This window comes from Haliotis asinina, chromosome 4, assembly GCF_037392515.1.
Source record: "Haliotis asinina isolate JCU_RB_2024 chromosome 4, JCU_Hal_asi_v2, whole genome shotgun sequence".
NCBI lineage: Eukaryota > Metazoa > Mollusca > Gastropoda > Lepetellida > Haliotidae > Haliotis > Haliotis asinina.
The window spans coordinates 59148603-59170427 of NC_090283.1; the positions used below are offsets into that span (position 1 = coordinate 59148603).

General features: G+C 40.2%; 1 protein-coding gene and 2 pseudogenes across 1 annotated transcript; 2 read left to right on the top strand and 1 right to left on the bottom strand.

Moving 5' to 3' along the window:
* On the top strand, positions 1 to 1271 carry LOC137281047 (monocarboxylate transporter 12-like; annotated as a pseudogene).
* A 3117-nt stretch (positions 1272 to 4388) lies between these two features.
* On the top strand, positions 4389 to 17095 carry LOC137281048 (uncharacterized). The gene is made up of 3 exons (XM_067812199.1): positions 4389 to 4467; positions 11657 to 11683; positions 13056 to 17095. The coding sequence occupies exons 1-3, from the start codon at positions 4389 to 4391 to the stop codon at positions 17093 to 17095; spliced, it is 4146 nt and encodes a 1381-aa protein (XP_067668300.1).
* A 1833-nt stretch (positions 17096 to 18928) lies between these two features.
* LOC137282707 (uncharacterized) lies at positions 18929 to 21063 on the bottom strand (annotated as a pseudogene).
* Positions 21064 to 21825: the final 762 nt, after the last annotated feature.

The following is a 21825-nucleotide window of genomic DNA, read 5'->3' on the forward strand; positions in this document are numbered from 1 at the left end:
ATGGCTGGACAGAAGACCCACATAGACCAGGGCTTCTCATGGGTGGTGCTCTCGGCAGCCATTGGAATCCAGTTTTTCGTGAGCGTGCTGATCTTCAATGTGGGCGCCATGACTAGCGCCATTTTAGAGGAAATTGACAGCGACCTGATCAGGACGTCATGGGTTGGAGCTACACTGAACGCAACGATCACTTTACTGGGTACAAATGCTGAAGTATTATATTTATTTACATGTTTCGCTGTGACAAGAGAGTAGTTACTGCATGATGATTATTTATAACACTAGAGGACTTCGTGTAATTCCAACCATCTGAGCAGCAAAATCAAGAATTGTATTAATGTTTTATAGAAGTTGTGATCGAAACATATTTCTATATGGTAATTCTTTGATTTATAGATGTGTCATTTGAATTAACCCTAAACCCCTGGAATATATACGTCCTCACCAAGAGAGGGCAGCATTATTCTATACAATCTGTTTCTTGGTAAAAGAACTTCTCTACTTACACCATGTCTTTGTTTCAGGACCATTCGTGGGTATTTTCAACAGCAAATTTGGTGCCAGGGTTACAACCTGTGTGGGAGGTTTGATCACATTCAGTTGACTTACAGCAGCCCCCTTTACCAGAACTGTGTCGTGCCTTGTTGGGCTATACAACCTACTTTCAGGTAAGTTACTCTCACGTTATTGGCCTGTTTGGTTAATGTACTGACACGTTTAGTTACGTTGACATGATCAACTTTCCCGGGCGCATTTGTGGCTCTTTATTCAGCTTTAGGTCATTTAATATACAATACACATGATAGATATGAGATTAGCCAAGTAATAATGATACAGTGTTATCAAATACAGGTTGTGGATTTGCCTTGAGTGTCAACGTTGCTGGATTCGTTCCTGGTCACTACTTCGAGAAGAAGCGTCCAATAGCCTTTGCTGTGTCTATGTCTGGAGGTGGATGTGGATGTTTCTAGGAGCTCCACTGATCCAGTACCTCCCTGAGACTTACAACCTCAGTGGGACAATACTCACTTTAGGGGCCTTGTCATTCCAAATATGCACAACTAGGCTTATCATTAGACCCCAGGACAGCAAAAGTGCAGAATCAGCAAACAGATCTGTGAAGAGCTTCCTGTGAAGCGTGCAAAATATCAAAGCGAACAGTGTGGAAGTGATGGTCATCAGTGGTGCTTAAAAGTGAATCAAAACGATCGATGGGTGATGGAGGCACCAACATTGATGAAAAAGATCAATCTAAAGCTCACCAAAGATAACATCGAGTCTAACTGGACAATACAAAATTCATCTAGTCAGCTGTCCGATGACATTAGTGGTAATGCCCTTGACACAACAGAGTCTGAAAGAAATAAAAAATATGACCTGTTGCAAACTGACTTTCTATTTGCTGCAACAGACCCTGTCATTGGTAACAACCTTCTTCATATGGGGATGCCTGGCATGGGAGGGTTGATAACCCTGCTATTTCCTCTCATGTCGAATCACCTCTACCTGCAATGTATATCTGCAGCAATCTTTGGACTGCAAATGGGAGGACCAAATTCACTCCTTAGTCCTATTACTATAGATTACTATAGAAGTGGGATTCGGGATGCTGATGTTTTGTTTTGGAATCGGATTTCTGGTTAGAGCTCCTCTAGCAAGTGAGTATTGTTGTGGTGATCAACCATTTTAGCACATTAGTAGGTATTGATCCTGTCACATTCAGGTGTGTTACTTTCAATGAAGTGAAACGTTTTAACACCTGAATTACCTTTATTTCAGGGACGTGCTTGATGGTCAGTTCGATATCTGCTGCGTTAGTAAACATTGTGAAAAGACGGTTGTGAACTGATTCTATGGCGTGGATGAAATGCATATACCTTGCACGCTCGTGGTAGAGACCCCGTTATATTACTGTAAATGATCAACAGTGATGCAAGCGCACATCAGTAGCTATAAATCCATCAAGGAGTTGTTTGTGTTGTTTACTACAAGAGTCTGCACTACCATCAAGAAATCACAGATGATATTCGCACAAATCTCCTGAAGAAAAACCTTCTGGATAACGAGTGAACACAACCGCTGTTCATATGGTGCGTGTGATTTTCACGTCCATCCTCGAGAGAAAACACTTGCTTGTGATACATGCTTCTCAAGGGATGAATAAGGTAGAAGGTATTGCGTCAAATGAAAACACCCAAATACCCAAACACAGTATTTCATGAATACATGTTCAATGAGCTAAAATCAATTTCTGTGTCAAACGATGCCTACATACAACATGGAGCCCAATGCATGATCAAATCACCTGTGACAAGACAATATCTGACTAAAACTGCAACGTCACAATTCTCGAAAACAAACTCTTTCCCCTGAGAAAACATGCAGCATGTAACATATGTTATATTTGGGATTATACTTTGTCAGAAAAGTACAGATTCTGGTTTTTGTGTTCGGTTGAGACCCACCCAGGATTCGAACCCACATCCTCAGAGTCAAGCATCTTATCGCCAGCACACAAAGTCAGCCGCATAACCCGTTCAAACGCAAAAAAAAAATTGATGGTCCAAACCATGGACATTGTGCACCCCTCCGGTAAGCGTAAACTGGCACGTCTCCCACTGCCTAAAGCTATGAATACACAATGCCATTTTGAAAGTGGTCAAATGTAACATATGTGTAATATCCTTATTTATTAATGCTAAACAATATGTATCCATTAATTGTGTGTTATCCAAATTCTGTTTCACTTCCTTATGAATAAATGCATATTTATCAGACATGAAACAATACATCTCAGACAGTGCAATAGTATATCTCAGCATGTGTATATAAGCCCAGAACTTAAGGATTTCCAAAAACAAAATTGAGACATTCTAACGTGATGTTCAAACACAAACGTATGTGAGAGTTAAACTAATTTTTAATTTGCAAGAACTTGTATTCACAAAATACAGTACTGAAAAATATTCCTTACGTGTCTTGCTGACGCTTTTCATAAGAGAAGTACAACGATATACACAACATACACCAGACAGATCATGCATGTATTCCATAAGGGAAGTACAACGATATACAGAACATGCATCAGACAGATCATGCATTTATTCCATAAGGAAAGTACAACGATATACACAATATGCACCAGACAGATCATGCATTTATTCTATAAGGGAAGTACAACGATATACACAACATGCATCAGACAGATCATACATTTATTCCACAAGGGAAGTACAACGAGATACACAACATACACCATCTATCAGCTGTGTAAACAACCATGTACTGTTAAAACACCCCCCCCCCTTTCATCTCCCCTTTGTGATTGTACATACCTAATTACATTTATGTACTTGTATATACACCTTACCTCTCTGGCTTCATGTACACCTATATATATTCTGCAATGTTACCTATGCTCATTATCCACCTGACGAAGGGGCAAGAATTAGCCTTGAAACGTCGTGTTAAAAGAATTAAAGAAGTTGTCATCCATAATAGTGTCTTGTATTAACATACACCAGACAGATCATGTATTTATTCCACAAGGGAACACCAGACAGATATACACAACATACACCAGATAGATCATGTATATATTTCATGCGGTAAGTACAACGATATACACAGCATACTCGAAATAGATCATGTAATTACTGTCGTATGAGGTATTGTATTCATTACATAACACACCAAGGAAAGGCTAAATAAGTAGCTTGTCGCCGTTCAAAGTCTATATTATTAAATCATCATTGTCACGCACCTAATAATACGGAATGTTTGTTGCTCGTTTGTTACAGTTACAACTTTCATGTCAATCTTTGGTAAATAGAAATCGACGCGAGCACGCAGATGTACGCGGAAATCTATTCTGACTGATGCTCTTGAGTGAGTGAGTGAGTGAGTGAGTGACTTAATATTTATCGTCACATCTGCAATATTGCAGCTATATCGTGACGGGAAGAATTAATAATTACATTGTATATCAAGAAGATTAGAAACTAAAACCCTGTTGACGAAGAACAATAAAACCACCAGAATATCACAGATATCCATTTATAGCTAGTAATTGTATCTAAAACCGTTTAACTAGAGAGGACAATACAATATAAAAATAGTTATATATAGATTACCAGCAACAGAAGGTAGATCATCATACTAAGGACCATGGGGACTTACAGTACATTTGCTTCCTGCATGGACCCTAGACGGATTTACACCATCCTCTCAGCTGCTATCGGTTTAGACATATTTAGACATACATTAGAAATACACATATGATACGATTACAAACGGTGGAAAGTTGTTCCTTACTTTGAATGTTTTGGGATGGAATAGCCAGCTTTCATTACAAATAAAAGATCTGATGACAGCTTTATATTCAGAGTATGAATGGCACAGATTTGATGAGTGCTGCCATAGCAGCACAATCGGCCATTGTGTTCCCCCAAATGTCAACGTGGCTGGGTAACCAACAAAAGACAATGTCGTATTGTCAGTAGCAAGATCATTATACAATTCACTCATTTCAATTAAAAGTGTATGTCCAGCAGAAAGATTTGTAATAGCCCGAAGACACGAAAAAGTGTCTGAAAATATGATAGATTTGTTTTTATCTAGGGTATCTATTAATATATTTTAAAGACTGCTTTCATGGCGTTAGCTTCCGCTGTGCAAATAGAGCTGTTATAATAACAAATCTGAACAGACAGTCTAAAACAAAGATATTGTTTATTGCATTTTACTTTTGAGATGTTTTACTACCTTAATCTATAAGATACGAGGGGGATGTCAATAAGTTTTGAGCCTTGAGCATTTGCCATACCCAGGTGCCACAGCCTATGGTACGACATTGAACCCTGGGGTGTAGCTGATGTGATATATAAGTTTTGGCATCCTACTCTCAGAAGTTATTAAACAGCTCACATTGACAGAAAGAGACCCCCTCACAGCAGTGAAAATGAATAAAATTGAGTATAGAGCAGTAATTAAGTTTTTAGTTCTTAAAGGAAACTCTGCGAAGAACATTGAAGAAAGGCTTTCAGCAGTTTATGGGGTCTTCCCCTTCATCTGCTACCATCAAACGATGGGTCAATGAATGTAAGCATGGTAGAGAGAGTCTTGAAGATGACCAACAACAAGCACTAGTCAGGAAAACATTGACAGAGTGCACAGACTTGTGCTGGAAAATCGTCGAATCATACTCCACGAGTTGGAGGAGACCACAGGCATTTCACACGGATCCATCGAGACAATTCTTCATGAACATCTCGTCATGTCTAAGGATGTATAAGGAATGCTTACGGATGAAATGAAGCAAACAAGGGTCACCATAAGCAACTCCATGCTAACCGGATACAACAAGAATCCAGGAGATTTTCACTTTTAGGCTAGTAACCTGTGATGAAACCTGGATCCACCACTATGATCCTGAGAGCAAACAAGAATCCATGGAATGGAAACATGTCACTTCTCCCACGACCAAAAAGTTCAAAGCTTCGAGATCAGTGCTGAAGGTAATGGCGACAGTCTTCTGGGATAGCAAAGGCGTCATCCACTTAGATTACTTACCAAAAAGAAGAACAATGAATGGGGAATATTACGCTAACTTGTTTAGGCAAGTGCGACAGTCAGTCAAGGAGAAGCGCCGGGGCAAGATCAGACGTGGTATTCTTCTACATCAAGACAATGCTCCAGTACATACCTCTCGCGTTGCAGCCGCTGCTGTCCAGGAATGCGGGTACGAAATCTTGCCGCATCCCCCCTACTCTCCAGACCTGGCACCAAGTGATAACCATCTGTTCCCAGATCTCAAGAAACACTTGCGTGGTCGTAGATTTCAGGATGATAATGAGCTTATTGCTGGTACTGAGGCTTGGTTTGAGGACCAAAATGGCGCCTTCTATAGAGATGGCATCAGCGACTGGCAGAAAAGATGGAACAAGTGTCTTGACTCACAAGGGGACTATGTTGAAAAATAAATGTGGTTCATACCAATATTTTGTGTTTTTCTATGCAAGGCTCAAAACTTATTGACATCCCCTCGTACTTCCTTGAATTTTACGTTAGTGTGCACACATTTCAACCCTTGGATAGAACACGAATTAGGTAAGTTTAGTATTACGCCACTCTTGGCAATATTCCAGCAACATAACGGCTGGGGATAGCAGAAACGGGTTTTTATAGAATACGAGCACATTCTCAAATTTCGTACATGCGGCGCGTCATTTACCGTGTCCTCACCACGTAGTTCTATGTCTGAAACATGGTCGCAATGCAGCCATGTTGTGGTATAAGCTCTTATGTCAGGCTGCTCTTATTCACCTCTTCCGTAATCAATAAGCAACATATCGCACTGTAGGAACAAAGTCACTTTTATATGGTACACTGCGCTTTGTTTCATGATGAGACCTTAACGTCTAACCATAGCGTCATCGTTTATTATCATCGCATCTGATATTCGTTGAGTTGTGCAGAGTATAAAGACCATGGAACACGCTTCCTCAACGTTATGTATACGAAATAAGACATACAGTTCGCTGCACCACCTTGTGCAGTGTAATAAAGCACACCTTCGCCTTGAACCATTATAGTTAAAACAAGAAGACGCCATAAAAAGGTTATAATAGATGAAGCTGATATCCATGCGACATTCAACGGATGCATTGTGGGAATGTAAATATGAACATTGCTCAGGAATTTCGGAATTCAATCCGCTCTACCACCTTAAAGCACACTTTCGCCTTGAAAGAACGTGTTTAGTATTTGCTGAGGTTATGTCCGCCAGAATCGAGATGACTAGACTACAAGTTTCTTTTCCCGTCCAGTGGTTTAAGTTCACGTGTGTGTATAGGACAGGGATGAAGACACAAAACACTACAAAGGTATCATAAGTGGCCCATCTGCCTATACATGTCAACGTATAAAGGCAGTTGTATTTGGTTTTAATAGAATGTAGTAGTACTTCAGGACGCTGACGCCACCCACTGACGATGGCGAGTGGACTGGCCATGAAATAATAAAATATCTGTAACCATTATTAAAACAAGCAGACAATGTATGTACTTATTATTTGAAAGGAAAACATAAGGTAACTATATGTAGTGTACAGGTGGTCTTTGAAATAGCAGTCGTATTTCCCACTTTTATAAGGCACCGCCTAGGTGTCAAGTTGACACAAACACAATGACCTCTCATTGTTTACGTAAACCGGACAGGGAAGAAACTTGCAGAGATGTGACTACCACCAACGTGGTACGCCCTGTAAACAGTCACCGTCCAGTCGGTCACCCATTACTACATCAGTTCAGTCATTGAGAGCTGTACCGTCCACAAGACGACAAGCAGTTTCTTCTGACTGGCATTCTACTCCGGATACTTTTGCAGATGGCGGGTAAGAGTTGTAGTGGAAACCACCTGTCTTTCGGAGAATGTAGTATTGTTGTTCAATGTTGTTACCCGTGAATTGGTTAGTATTTAGCGTTTAGCAACCAATGCTTGTCGTAAAAGGCGACCAACGGGTTGCTGACACATATCTTGTGCTGAATTAAACAACAACAACACAACCAACCATCGTCTTTAAACAAGTGGTTGATAGTGTGAGCTGCGAAATAAGTTGTCGTCGACACATAATGTACATAAATGGCCAGAATACTTTTCCTTGTTCACACCTTTGTTCTTTGGGTCTCAAATATTCAAGAGTGTCTCTTCAAACATGGCGCAAAAGTGCAAAAGTAAAATATCTGTCTCTTATCATAATTCAGCATAAAAGCTGAAACAGTTCGTAAATGAAGGTGCTGGATAGAACAGGCCGTACAAGACAACTAAGCTTGTCGTAAGAGGCGACTTATGGGATTGGGTGGTCAGACTCGCTGACTTTGTTGACACATGTCATCGGTTTCCAACTGCGCAGATGGATGCTCATGCTGTTGATCACTGGACTGTCTGGTCTGACTCGATTATTTATAGACCGCTGCCATATAAGTGGAATATTGCTGAGTGCGGCGATAAAGAACAACACAACCAACCATCGTCTTTAAACAGGTGGTTTATAGTGTAAACTGCGAAAAAAGTTGTCTTCAACACATACTGGTCACGAGTGATCGAGAAGGTCGATCTACTTTTTACAAACAATAGCAGATACATAAGGGTTTACTCGGGGGTTTCCGCCTTTTTCCGCCAGAGACGTTTCAGCTCCTATGACTACACCGTGGGTGCATGACAATACAAGTTTACACAGTAAGTGACAGGGTTGCTCGTTCTCCCTAGAGTTGAGATGACAGATGGGAAAATACGCTAATGAAAGTACATAATGGTGACCTAGTTATAAAGCCTGATTGAGTTATAACCTTTATCTGTATAACAAAAAATACAGTCACCACGAATGGAAAGCCGGAAGTAAACATGTGAAATTTTCATACATTAACTATTTCATATATATTTTCACTGCATTCCTATTGTGTCCATAGATACATGTCTGATAATATTGTTACATTGAAACATTAACACAAATAGAAAAGAAATACGTGTTGTTTGTTGTTCAAAGCCGCCCTCCATAATATTTCAGCTATATGACGGCGATCTGTAATGTAATTAATGTAGGGACAATGTAACAAGTGTACCCAGTCATTGGTTACTTTTGATTTTCTAAACTTCTTGATTGTTTAACGCGTCTCCCAGTAACATTCTAACTGAATGGCGGTGGTCTGTAAATAATCGATTCTGCTCCAGTGATCAACAGCATGAGCATCGATCTACGCAATTGGAATAGGATGACATGATGAGTCGCCTCTTGCGACAAGTATGGGTTACTGAAGATCATTTTTAGTTTGGTTAGGAAACGATGTAAACAATAGTGAAATGACATGTTGTCTACTTGAGACACCCCGATAAGTTGCCTTGCATCCTGACACGTGATGTGCAACCGCTGAATTTGCAAGCAGTTCCCTCAGAGTTTACATGTTTTCATCTGTTATCAAGTGCAACATGTGTTACATTTGGGTTTACACTCTCATGAAAATACATGAAAATACATGAAAATACAGATTTTTTAATACTTTTGTCCTGGGTTGAATTCCATGCGGGAAAGCACAGAATGCCTGACAACTGATCTTGTTCTGTGTACTCCTTACAAGTGTAAATTCCAAGTGAGTTTCTAGATTTTTATTGTGATTTGTTTGTATTGAATGTTCATCTTGTATCCATTGAAAGATAGCACGCATGTATCCTTAAACAAACGTGGGGACTGGTTATAAATATGCTTACATGAAGTGACAACCAGGAAATAACGTGTGCCTGTCTCCATGATGATAACAAGATTGTGAGTGAAAAGGAAAGGGTGTCTGCGAACTAAATATGTGTTCATGTGATTTGAAATGGAACAGCTTAACAAAAGATCATGTGAAAGTAGTATATCTTGGCGTCTTCCGCCTGCTGTCTGTCTTTCCATACATCTTTTACGTTTTCCTTCTAGAGATATCCCCCTCACTCTCCCTCTCGTGTTTCATGTATGCAGAAATACTCTTTAAGACAACTATTTGTGGTCTGGCGATGTCAAGATTGGTACCGCCGACAAAATTCAAGTGTTCTTCAGAGAGATCGTTCATTGATATGAAATTATCTGCTGAATGCATGAATAGGAAGGGGAGATAACTCTAAATGCTCCTTACTTGTCAGGTGTTTCACCGAAACGTTTGGGAGGCGTGTACTAATGATTTCTGAACAATAAAAACGTTAGTATTCAAAGGAAATGTGTTAGGTTCAGACAACTGACTCTAGCAGATCTGGAGATTTCATAATTGATTCAACACGTTGCTGATAAAGACATTTTGTTCACGAGAATACCACACAGAGTGGCGGGACGGAATGCCTTCTTCATCTCGTAAGAGGTCAAGAAAGTGGGTGCGTGCATGCGCGTGTGCGTGCGTGTGCGTGTGCGTGTGCGTGTGCGTGTGAGGGTGCGTTCTGGGCTTGTTAGCACCATACGTTTTGGATTTCGCCACAGTGGTAAACAATCATGATCTTCGTCACCCTCGTCTGTACATCTTTATCAAACTGATAAAGCAAGTAAAACATTGGAGGCGAGGTTAAAACAAACTCACTCATTTACTTCTCATCAGGAAGCAAAAGTCCCCGTGGTTCCTGGTATGGTGATCTATCTTCAGTTGTTGTTTTTATTATTGCCTTTATATTTCGAGTTAAAATGTTTTTTATTTAAAGGGACACTGATGCGGAGCAATTTCTGTGGACTGGTTGTTTGTTTTGTTATTGTTTTTCTCTCGTGAGCACCCGTATAATATCCCAGAATTAGTTACTGGTTCGTGATCTCTGCTGCGCCACTCATGTGCGCAATTGATAGTTTAAGTGTAGACAGATGAAGTCACTTTACTTCGTTATTATGAAAACAAAGCAAACACCTTGAAGTTTACTCATCTGCCAGTGGTATAAAAAACAATAGGACTGAAAAATATCGAAGTCAGTGTACGTCTTTATATTTTATCTTATAAACCTAATAAGTTCCTTGTCACATTTGTATGCATTTTGAAAGTTAATATAAACCTACACGCTCTGCTTATATTTACAGTGAATTTCTAACATGATTTTAATATCTAAACATTGTATAGATTGCCAACGTGAATCATATTTCACACACACCCTATTCACGACCTAGTGCACGTTTTCTGTAATACAAATTCTGCTGAATGCTACAAGAAATAAATTAAAACAAAATGCAAATATTAAATTTCAGACAGACGAAAGTTCTAACAACATTGTCAGGCTATTACCTTGTTCAGGAATGTATCCATCAATATCCACATAAAAGAACGATATTCCATTCATCTGCAGCTTTCAGATTTCTCTACCAATGGAAAGGTCGTTGTTATTAGTTTACGAATTCAGATAAATCAACTGTGTGTTTTATTATCATAGATAATAAATCAGGATCATAGCTACCAAAATTTACGTATGATGTTTGCTATGACAGCTGGGTCAACCTTCAAAACTATCTAAATATAAAGCTTTGCAATCTTTCGGACTTATATGAAACAAATGGCTTGCTATGTGTATGTAGACATCATATTTTCACATGACATGATTAAATATCAAGGTGAAAACACAGAAATAGGATCAAATTGGATCAGTCACTATACCATCCAGGCATCAGAAAAACCCCAAAATTACTCTGCTGGGATATTTTGTTACCCTCAGACAAGGAATACCAAGAATATTTTAAAATAACGGCATGTGATGGGTATCCGGCCTCCTGACTGTTTGGGTGAAATTCTGCTAATGTGGACAGGAGCCCAGTCCCCGTGTGCGTCACGGGCGAGGGAGCGGGTGCTGACCAATTTGCTGCTTGGTTTCATAATCAGACCGTTGGTGAGAAACATTATTCGCTCCGCATCAGTGCCCCTTTAATTACTAGTTTCAAATGTATATCTGTGGCACACGAATAGTTTGACTGTTTTTCATCAACAGGCTTTTATTTTCGAATTTATTTATCTGTATTATAATTATTAATTGTTCTCGCCATGATATACCTGGAATATTGCCGATGTGACGACAAATATTCACTGACTCACTCATTCATTCACTGTTCACTGCTACCGTAAATATCCAAGTAATCGTACTGTGACATTACTTTCTGTTGTTTCAGGTAACACAGTGTTGAAAAATATCACTGGTAAGTTCTGAATTACTATGAAAATAGTGATGGCATTTAGTAAACCAAACCCCATACTTTAACATAGACCTACGATTATCGGAGTGCCAAGGTGATCTAACCCCATAGTTTAGATAGCCGTATGATTATTGTAGTGCTAAGGTGATCTAACCCCATAGTTTAGATAGCCGTATGATTGTTGTAGTGCTAAGGTGATCAAACCCCATAGTTTAGATAGCCGTACGATTATTGTAGTGCTAAGGTGATCTAACCCCATAGTTTAGATAGCCGGACTATTATTGTAGTGCTAAGGTGATCAAACCTTTATAGTTTAGATAGCCGGACGATTGTTGTAGTGCTAGGGTGATCAAACCTTTATAGTATAGACAGCCGGACTATTATTGTAGTGTTAAGGTGATCAAACCTTTATAGTTTAGATAGCCGTGCGATTGTTGTAGTGTTAAGGTGATCAATCCTTTATAGTATAGACAGCCGGACTATTATTATAGTGCCAAGGTGATCAAACCTTTATAGTTTAGATAGCCGTGCGATTGTTGTAGTGCTAAGGTGATCAAAAACCATAATTTAGATAGCCCTATGATTGGCGTCTCCCTAAGGTAATCAAATACCCATACGTTTACCTAGCCCTACAATAATCGTATCGCTAAGGTGATGAAACAACCATGCTTTAATCTAGCCCTACGATCATCACATCGCCAAGGTGATCAAACCACCATATTGACACATAGTCTCACGATCATTGAAGTGCTTAGGTGATGAAATCCCTACAGTTTGAATAGCCCCACGATCATAGTAGTGCTTAGGTGATCAAACTTCATACTTTAATCTAGCCCTACAATAATCGTATCGCTAAGGTGATGAAACAACCACGCTTTAATCTAGCCATACGATCATCACATCGCCAAGGTGTTCAAACCACCATACTGAAACATAGTCTCACAATCATCACATCGCCAAGATGATCAAACCACCACACTATAGTCCCACGTTCGTCCTTGTGCTGAGATCACTTTGTCCATGTGGATCCAGGTCTGATTTGAATCTGTTAGTTAATTCGTGATGTCGTGATACATAGTGATTATGAATTCATCCTCTGTATTTCAAACTATATATTTGCACAAGTAACAAGTTAGTGATACCAAGTAACATATTTTATACCATGAAGCCTCATTCGTGCAGACGCATTTGATATGGAAACGAGCCTTTCTTATGACGGCCGTCAATGGCAGTCTACAATTGGACAGTGCGTAATGTGATCTATTTGTGTTGGTTATTCTGTTATAAATTGTCATAAAGTAGGTGGTAAAATATATGATCTTATAAAAGAAGGAAGTCCGGTGTTCTATATCTTAAGATACTATCTGTCCTGTAGATGCAACGCGGGCGTTGATACAGTATGAAGACAGAAGGAAGCATGTCTCCACGTTTTACGAAAGATCAGCCCTAAGACTTCTGAGAAGAACTGGATCTATATTCATCAAGGGAAAATCAGGTTCTGGAAAGTCCAACCTCGGTCTCAGGTTACTGGCGCAGATCAGATTAGAAACTGAACGGACACCTGTCGTAATCACATCTGCCTCTCAGTGGAATATCATTCCTAAGTCAGGAAAAGAACGATATATTGTCATGTTGGATGATATATTTGGTTCCAGCAGTATGGTGCAGGCACGGGTTGATGAATGGCTGGCAAAGTTCAATACCATATGGCCACTCATAGAAACAGGAAGACTCTTCATAGTATTAACATCAAGACCTGAAATTTATGACCAGTGTGCAAAACAACTGAACACAACCACCCTTATGAGAAGTATTAAATGTCTGACTCTGGACAAAGGCGAGTTTAAACTAAGAGTGAGTGAGAAGAAGAGATTTTTGAAATTGTACTGTGGAAAGTCAGGTCTCAGCAAGGACGATTTCCAGGAGATAGTAGAGAAAGCTGAGCCACCCCTTGGATTTCCACAATGTTGCAATTTCTTTGCCATCAGCAGACGAGCACAATCAAATGGCAAACATTTTTTCTTGAAACCTTATGAGTTTATCGCCCAAGAATTAGACATCTTGGAAGAGAGCGACCCTTTAGGGCACTTTGTGTTGCTGCTTGTGATGATGCATAATGGTCAACTAGGATCAAATGAGCTAGACTCTATTCGTCCATCTGAAGAATTTCGCAAGGCAGTTTATGCTTTGAAAGACATTTACAAGCTGCCATGCATGCCGTCACGCATCAACATCAGATTGAAAGCCGAGTCACTAAGTGATGTCTATCTCATTCATAGCAACAAGACATTCCTGTTTTGTCATCAATCAATATTTGATGTTTTATTTGTGAAAGTGAGTAAAAAAGATCATTCGGTTTGTATGAAAATATGTCCAGCTCGTTTGTTGGTTGAACAAGTGAACACACAAACACAAGAAAACATTTCTTCAACCAGTGGTATTTTGGAGATCCCATTCGAGAGCTTTGGCATACTAACTGAGAGAATCACTTCAATACTGTTGTCAGATGAAAATATTGAGGTACTTGACCATCCATCCTTACGAGAATCATGTTTTGTCCAGTTTCTGTTTCACAAATGGTGCAAAGATGATGTGGTATCTAAATTGTTCAAGGTCACTTTCAAACACGTTTTGAAGGCAGAAGTGCCAAATCCTTGCAGAAATGGTAAAATGATTTCATTGTTTAGATGTGACAATCTGCTGTCGTGCATGGCCTTAAAGGGAAACACTGAACTTGTGAGCTTACTCATACCCGTTATTGAACAATATTTAAATCCCTCAGTGCTTCAGCAGGTGCTTGCAAGTGCCATATTTGGCTGCAAACATCAGCTGTACATCATGTTAATGGCAATGGGAGTGCATTTCACTGACGATTGTTTCCGGGCAATGTGTGGTATTCCAGAGAAAGATATGGATATGGCCAATCATGTTGTGTTTTCACCAGATGTGCAATATTTCAAGATGCCAGATTTTACCGAGTTGTTCACAATTGCCGTTCTATATCAAAATCAGCAAATGACAAAGTTTCTTTTGCATCCAGACCCGTTGCACTTACCGATCTTCAGTGAATGTTTGACAAAGCTATTGGATGTTTTGGAAAAGCAGGGCATCATGCTTGAACTACATGACAACAGCGACGAGGCATACACTACTGTCATTGAGGGGCTACTAAGAACTGGCTGCAAGGTCCACCCAGAGTCCCTCCTGATTAGCGCAGCCCGTCATGCAACAACAACAGCCATGAGGTGTATATTCAAGGTATACCCCCGTGTCAACGTGAATTATATGCAAGGGGAAACAACTGCATTAGGATGTGCGATTAGCGATGGAGCAACTGAATGTGTATCTCTGCTCCTGAACCGCGGTGCGGAAATAACTGTAACAGAAAAAAACCCTTACAAATATACTGTATTTCACCTGGCAGCAAGATCGAAAAGGAGCAGTAGGCAGAAACTGGAAATGTTCGCAAACATGGCCTCAGCCATAAAACCTAATGTTGTTCACCATCAGGCACACCCAGTTGTGCAGCATCCCGCTATCAACGTAAATGGTAAAGAACAAACAAAAGACCTCTCAGACCCTACGATGTTAGAACATTTAGTAAATAAAAGAAATTTTATACAAGAAACACCTCTTCACGAAGCAGTGAACGTTGGAAATGCAGATTCAGTTGAGTTTTTGATACGTGCTGGAGCTGGGATAAATGATCAAGACATTGGAAAAATGACCCCACTTCACCTGGCCATAATGAAGGGTGATTCAGGGTGTATCACGCACCTTATAAAAGCAAATGCTTCTTGGGGAATCAGGGACGACTTCAACGGTCTTCCTTTGGACGCACCATTTGATAACAGAATCAGTTCCTTGAAGGCAATTGTTTCGACTCTGAAAACAAGCTTGAAGGACAATAGAAAGCTCAGTGGGGCCTTACTGATAGCCGTTCAAAATAATGAACTAGACAAAGTAAAACTCTTGTGCGAGAATGGAGATGATGTGAATTCGAACTTTGCTGATGGAACTCTATTACATCACGCAGTCGAGAAAAGTGATATCGACATGGTGATGTACCTCTGTGAGAAAGGAGCAAGGGTTGATGCCATTGATTTAGAGGGGTGTTCTGTTGTTCACAGAGCAGTCACGTCAGAAATTGAGCCAGTTGAAAAACTGATGTACCTACTTGATGAGAAACATTCACCGGTTAATGTTGAAGGAGGAAGCTCTAAACGAACTGCCTTGTTTTCAGCTGTGTTATCAGGAGATGCCGAAATTGTGGAACTTTTGATAGAACGACAGTTCAATCACATGCATACTGATATCTATGGCAATTCCGTTCTCCATACACTATGTCGTCAAACCAATTTCAATGAATCAGTTTTCAAAGTGCTGTTAAGTCTTGACCACCAATTTCTGAACATCCAGTCTAATCCGGGCTGCACTGCTCTTCACGTACTTGCAACAAAGGACAATGCACATGGCATGAAAATGTTACTGACGAGAGGAGCTGACCACTCTATTCAAGACGTTGACGGCTTGACCCCACTTCATGTTGCTGCATTATGGAGTGTTGATTGCCTACAGCTACTGCTGCAGTTTAAGGCAGACCCGCACATCGAGGACAACAAACGTCGTTCGGTCCTCCACCATGCCGCAAAGGCAAGTAGCACCAGTACCCTGCAACACCTTCTTACATGGAAACTAGATTTAAATTCGGTTGATGAAGATGGATGGACAGCAGTTCACTCGGCTGCGGAATATGGGCGCACAGACAACATCAAACTACTGTTGGACAGTGGGGTTGATGTGTACATTCGGGACAATCAGGGAAGAACTGCACTCCATGTTGGGTGTGGGGGATTGCATTACCAAGCTGTCGATTTATTTCTACAGAAAATGTCCAACCCGAACGTACTGGACACGAGAATGAGATCGCCACTTCATTTCGCTGCAAGAAGGGGAAGTAGCGACAATGTAAAGCTCTTGTTAGAGAAAGGAGCGAACCCTTTTGAGAAAGACCTGAAAGGGAGAATTCCACTTCATCTCGCTGTCAAATCTAATGACAGTCAATGTGTAAAGTTGTTGATCACTGCAAAATCGGATGTATGTGCTGTCGATAAAAATGGCGACTCACCACTTCATCTTGTAACCAGAAGGACTCCTAGCTCCAGTTACGAAATGCTCCTTGAAAATGGCGCCAGTTGCAACATTCAGAATAAAGACGGAAACACAGCACTTCATCATGCAGTTTCAAGGGGATTAAACAAATACGTGAAATGTCTTTTGGAAAACGGTTCAAATCCATGTGTACAAAACTGCAAAGGACAAACACCGTTAAACGTTGTTGCTAAAAAAGGAAAGCGGGAGTGTGTTCATCTTCTGTTGCAATATGGCGGCAGTGCACCACTGTGTGATACGTAAGGAAAAGACCCTGATCACTTGGAGCTAAAGTCTTTATAACTGGCAAGTTAAGAGCTTACCAGACTCCCTAATCCAGTGACTACAATAAACGTGCGTGTAGCTGTCATCAAATCCACGAAATGCCTAAAATAGTGACGTATTTGTTTGACGTGAAACAATAACTTCCCAGTGTAGCATATGCCATCCATTGTAGAAGTGTCATCCATTGTACAAGTGTCATCCATTCTACAAATGTAATCCATTGTACAAGTGTCATATTTCTAGCGGTGTTTTCGGGAGATTAACTTGTGGAATCATCCATATACATATCGGTGCACATTCAGTAAACCATATATATGTACACACTCACTGTATATGGATATTCAGTAAATCATATGTGTCATAACACCTTCGAGTAATCTGATTGGCTTATACGTGAACTATGACATTGCTGGTTCTACTTTCATCACTCATTCCATTCATGATTTTCACATCTGAGAGCATGTAAAACGAAAACACTTCTATGGAATTAGATAAAATTCATTTCATTTAGTGTGGTTACTAGCATTATTTTCAATTCTATAATAACTCAAATTTCTGTAATAAAAACGAAGATAAAACAATCTATAAAAGTACGTAAACAAATACGTCTAGTAGGCCTCTCATGAGTGTAAACAAATATGGCGTCGCCCGTAAAAGTTATTGATTTCGTCAAAATTGACAGAAAATTGGTTGGAAGAGTTGTGAATATAATCATGAGACTGAATACCTTCTGCATGTAGTTGTCAGGATTGCACAGTAACACAATCAAAAGACGCTCTTGTATCTCTATCACTGTCACTGTCAGCCGCATCCATTTGCGTCCTCCCGCACAAACGTATTGTCACTGCCATACCTCCCGTGGTTTCTTATGTAGGGGTCAAAAGCACTTCCCAGAATCTGAACAAAATAGACTTGAAATCGTCTTCGTTTCAGGTTGTAGGCTGTGTTTTCAGACCCAGTTTTCGGTGGAGTCTTCAACATAAACATCGAATCTCGACAAGTGGGAATTCCAAGATGAGAAGGCTTCACTGGCATCCTGCGCAAAGCGTCGTCGAATTATTTACAGTAACTCATCCTCCAATGAAGAACATTAAGCTCAACTATTTGAGACATACAGTTCACAATTATTCACATTCATCTTTGCTGTTGAGTTTGCCGCTCGTAATTAAATGCTCCCTAGAATCTTCTTCTTTGTGAACACTTCTCAACATGACGACTAGCCCGACAGTGATGGCCGACTGACGTTCAGGCAAGATTTAGGTCACGTAGTCAAGTTCAAAATATTTACACGCAAGTGTTTTGATTAATTACATTATTGCTTTTGAAAACAAATCCTCAACTGAAAAGAATTAAATTTTGATTACGACTTGATTCTGTCTTAATTTGTCTATTTTCTTGTGATTCGGCGCCCTATAGGAAATACATTGCCTCTACGCAACGTACGTTTTCCTGGAGTGAAGCGGTTGACATTCCAATCACCACTATGATGTATTAATCCGCGTTACATGGTTCTATAATTATAGGAAAGTAAAATATTGCGTTATTTTAACGATATTTTCACTCTTTAAGAACGTGGGTAATAAATAGGATACAAAACTTGTTCCCCTTTCATATCAAGGGGAAGCTCGTGTAATATAATATGTATGTAATATATATATGTACTCCATATGTATGTGGATATTCAGTAAACCTTATACATGTATACACTCACTCCTACACCCCTTTCACAAGTATACACACAACATAACAGCATAAATACTTGGACTGGCTGTATTTGCATAAGATAGCATGAGGTTCAAAGAAAGTCAGTTTTCAGAGCCCTAGTGATAGTGACACTTTTAAACGGCTGTTCAAACTATCCTTAATATATCCATCTTTTGCGTTCTCACTTTTCCACCTTTCATGTCGTTTGAACATTCTGTCCTGAATACCGTTGTTTGCTGCAGCAGACGCATCCCCACTACGGAGACTGTGCAAACCGTACATTTTTATGTTCTAGACAAACGGCTTGAATGTCTCTATAAATAGTTCTCGTAACCTCGTGCACGACATTGGAATATTGCCTTTTCGTAACATGTACCCGGATTTGGTCTTGGATATATTTCTGAAAACATACTCATCTGACTCCGGTGGAATGTTAGAATAATCCAGATATTTCAGTAAACAAGATACTGGACACAGTTTGGAATTTGTCCTATCTATGACCAGCCAAGAACCGTCTCTATGCACATCAGTCTTCGACTTTTCTATAAAGATCATCATATGAGTATCATAAAAAAGAATATCACATCTGGAAATATTTAAGAGTTCTGCGGACCTCAAAAACCCTGAATATGCCAATAAACACATCGTAACAATTCTCAAATCAGCCAAAGAGGGCTGAGACATTCTAGCATCATAAACTTTCTCCAATAACTCAGTAGTAATTGGTTCTTTTTTCGAAACTGACTTTCCTAACTGACGTTCAGCAGCTTCTGCCTGCTGGGTGTCCGATACCTACACTGACGTGGGCATGCCTGATGCTATAATATGCTGTCTCCACAGCAGCAACAGATTCACTTTGCTGAATTACCGACAATACATACAAAGAACAATGCAAAGGTGATATCGGTAACTTCTTGCTCACAGACAATGAATCTGCCCACCATTTCCATGCCTCAAACCCATACCGATACTTCCTGGTAGTAGAATCGGCTCTACAGTGGAACAACACTCTCGGCAAACCAGCCGCTAGCTCACGCACACCCTCCGGCATCTCTCCAAGTTCATCTCCATATGTACATGTACACACATCTGTGAACAGAATGAAACAATTAGCATGTACTGAAATCAACACGCAAAGCTAGCATATTAAAATGCAAATCTTTCTCTCCAAACAGTCCACTCCTCAATCTGGAAGCTACATAGCATTCTTTAGCTGTGGGTAGGTACTTCCACTCCTTCACTTGTGTGATGTACACATTGCCTACTGCTAACAGAGGCCAAAAGCATGAAGAATACCACTCTGGTACAACAAGCGTACCTCTAGCACCGTACTCCGACATATGTCTAATTGTTCTTGGTATGAGACAGACAGGAGGAACAACCCAGTTCAAACCACTCCATTCCACCGTGAAACAGTCAACAGCCTCACAATCAGGATTGTAAAATCTAGAATTAAACCGTACAAGCTTGGTATTGTAGTAACTAGCAAACCTATCCACTTCATGTGGACCCCATTTGGCATCAATTTGTTGAAATACGTTCCTGGCAATTGCCCAATCATCGTAATCAGTCACTCTGCTCAGCATATCTGCTAACCGATTCTCACCAGGAGGAATCCACTGCAAAGACAAATGTATCTGGTTGACAGAACATACTTCAAATATCTGCATGGCTACATCTTGTAAATGCCGTTTCATGCTAACCTTTTCAACAATAGATACAACATTTTGACTATCAGTAAACCAAGTAATTCTGTGCCATTTCAAGGATGGTATGAAACTTCTCAAAACCCAATAAACCGCCTTAAGCTCTCTCCAGGTGGACCTACGGTTAGCCTCCTCAGCTGACCAATGTCCGTGCGCCTTTGCACAAGCCAACTCAACACAGTACCCACCAAACCCTGTATCAGTGGCATCACTGAAAATCATCACCGAACCAAGTGACAGTGTGATCAAAGCCCTGCTGTTCTACCTTTTGATATTGTCTTTCCAAAAACGTAACTGATCCACACTCTGCGACGATAAATGAACCCAACAGTTCCAAGATGGAGCACGCACAATATCAACGCTTAGAGACCTTGTCATCAGTTGACAAACTGAGCCCATCACAAGTTTCATAGACACAACCTGACCTACTACAGATGCCACACTTCTAACTTTGTGATAACGAGTCCTACTGTTCAATAGCTCTTGAACACAGTTGAACAACCTAACGACTTTTCTCTCAGGCACCGACATTGTCATAGTAGTTGTATCTATGTAGAAACCGAGCCATTCTAATATCATAATGACGTCTCCACCTTTGGCACAAAACGTGATTTAATCAAATCATTCTTGACACTCTCCCCTATTGTCAACGCACTTGTAACAGAAGGAGCTGACATGATACCATCATCAAGGAATGTAACGATTTTCTTGCCTTCAAAACGCCACTTCCTTACCAACTGACGCGTGATTTTTGTAAAGACATAAGGTGCCGAAGTGAGGCCAAATGGTAGGACCAGGAATTTATAACAACTCCGCTTCCCAAACGAATCCGACCACGAAACCCCAAGGAAATCAGTATGTAGTGGGAATATATCTATATGATGATATGCAGAATGAATATCGAACTTGATTAACCAGTCACTGGATTTGATGTATTCAAGCACACACTTCCAGTCTTCATATTTCACGCATTGCCTAAACACGTACTTGTTAACCATGGAAAGATCTAGAATCAAACGTTTCTTGCCAGATGATTGTATAGAAAGTGACAGTGGATTCACAACGTAAGGTGCAGATGCACGGTCCTTTTTTCACTAACTCGGTAATAGCATTCATCACAAAGTCTGCGTGTGTCAGTGCTGACTTGTTGTTGGGCAACTCCATTCTAGGAGGCACTGAAACAAAGGGAATTTTGTAACCGTTTAAAATGAGCTCAAAAAACTTAACTGACAAGAAGGAATCCTCCTCATTGCGACGTTGCTGTGGTCGTGGATTGTCGGGTGGTCGACTGACTGTAGA

Coding starts and splice junctions, on each gene's coding strand:
- LOC137281048 (XM_067812199.1), top strand. CDS start 4,389: ATGAATGGCACAGATTTGATGAGTGCTGCCATAGCAGCACAATCGGCC. Junction 4,468..11,656: donor CCAAATGTCAACGTGGCTGG/GTAACCAACAAA, acceptor CTGTTGTTTCAG/GTAACACAGTGTTGAAAAAT. Junction 11,684..13,055: donor AGTGTTGAAAAATATCACTG/GTAAGTTCTGAA, acceptor TCTGTCCTGTAG/ATGCAACGCGGGCGTTGATA.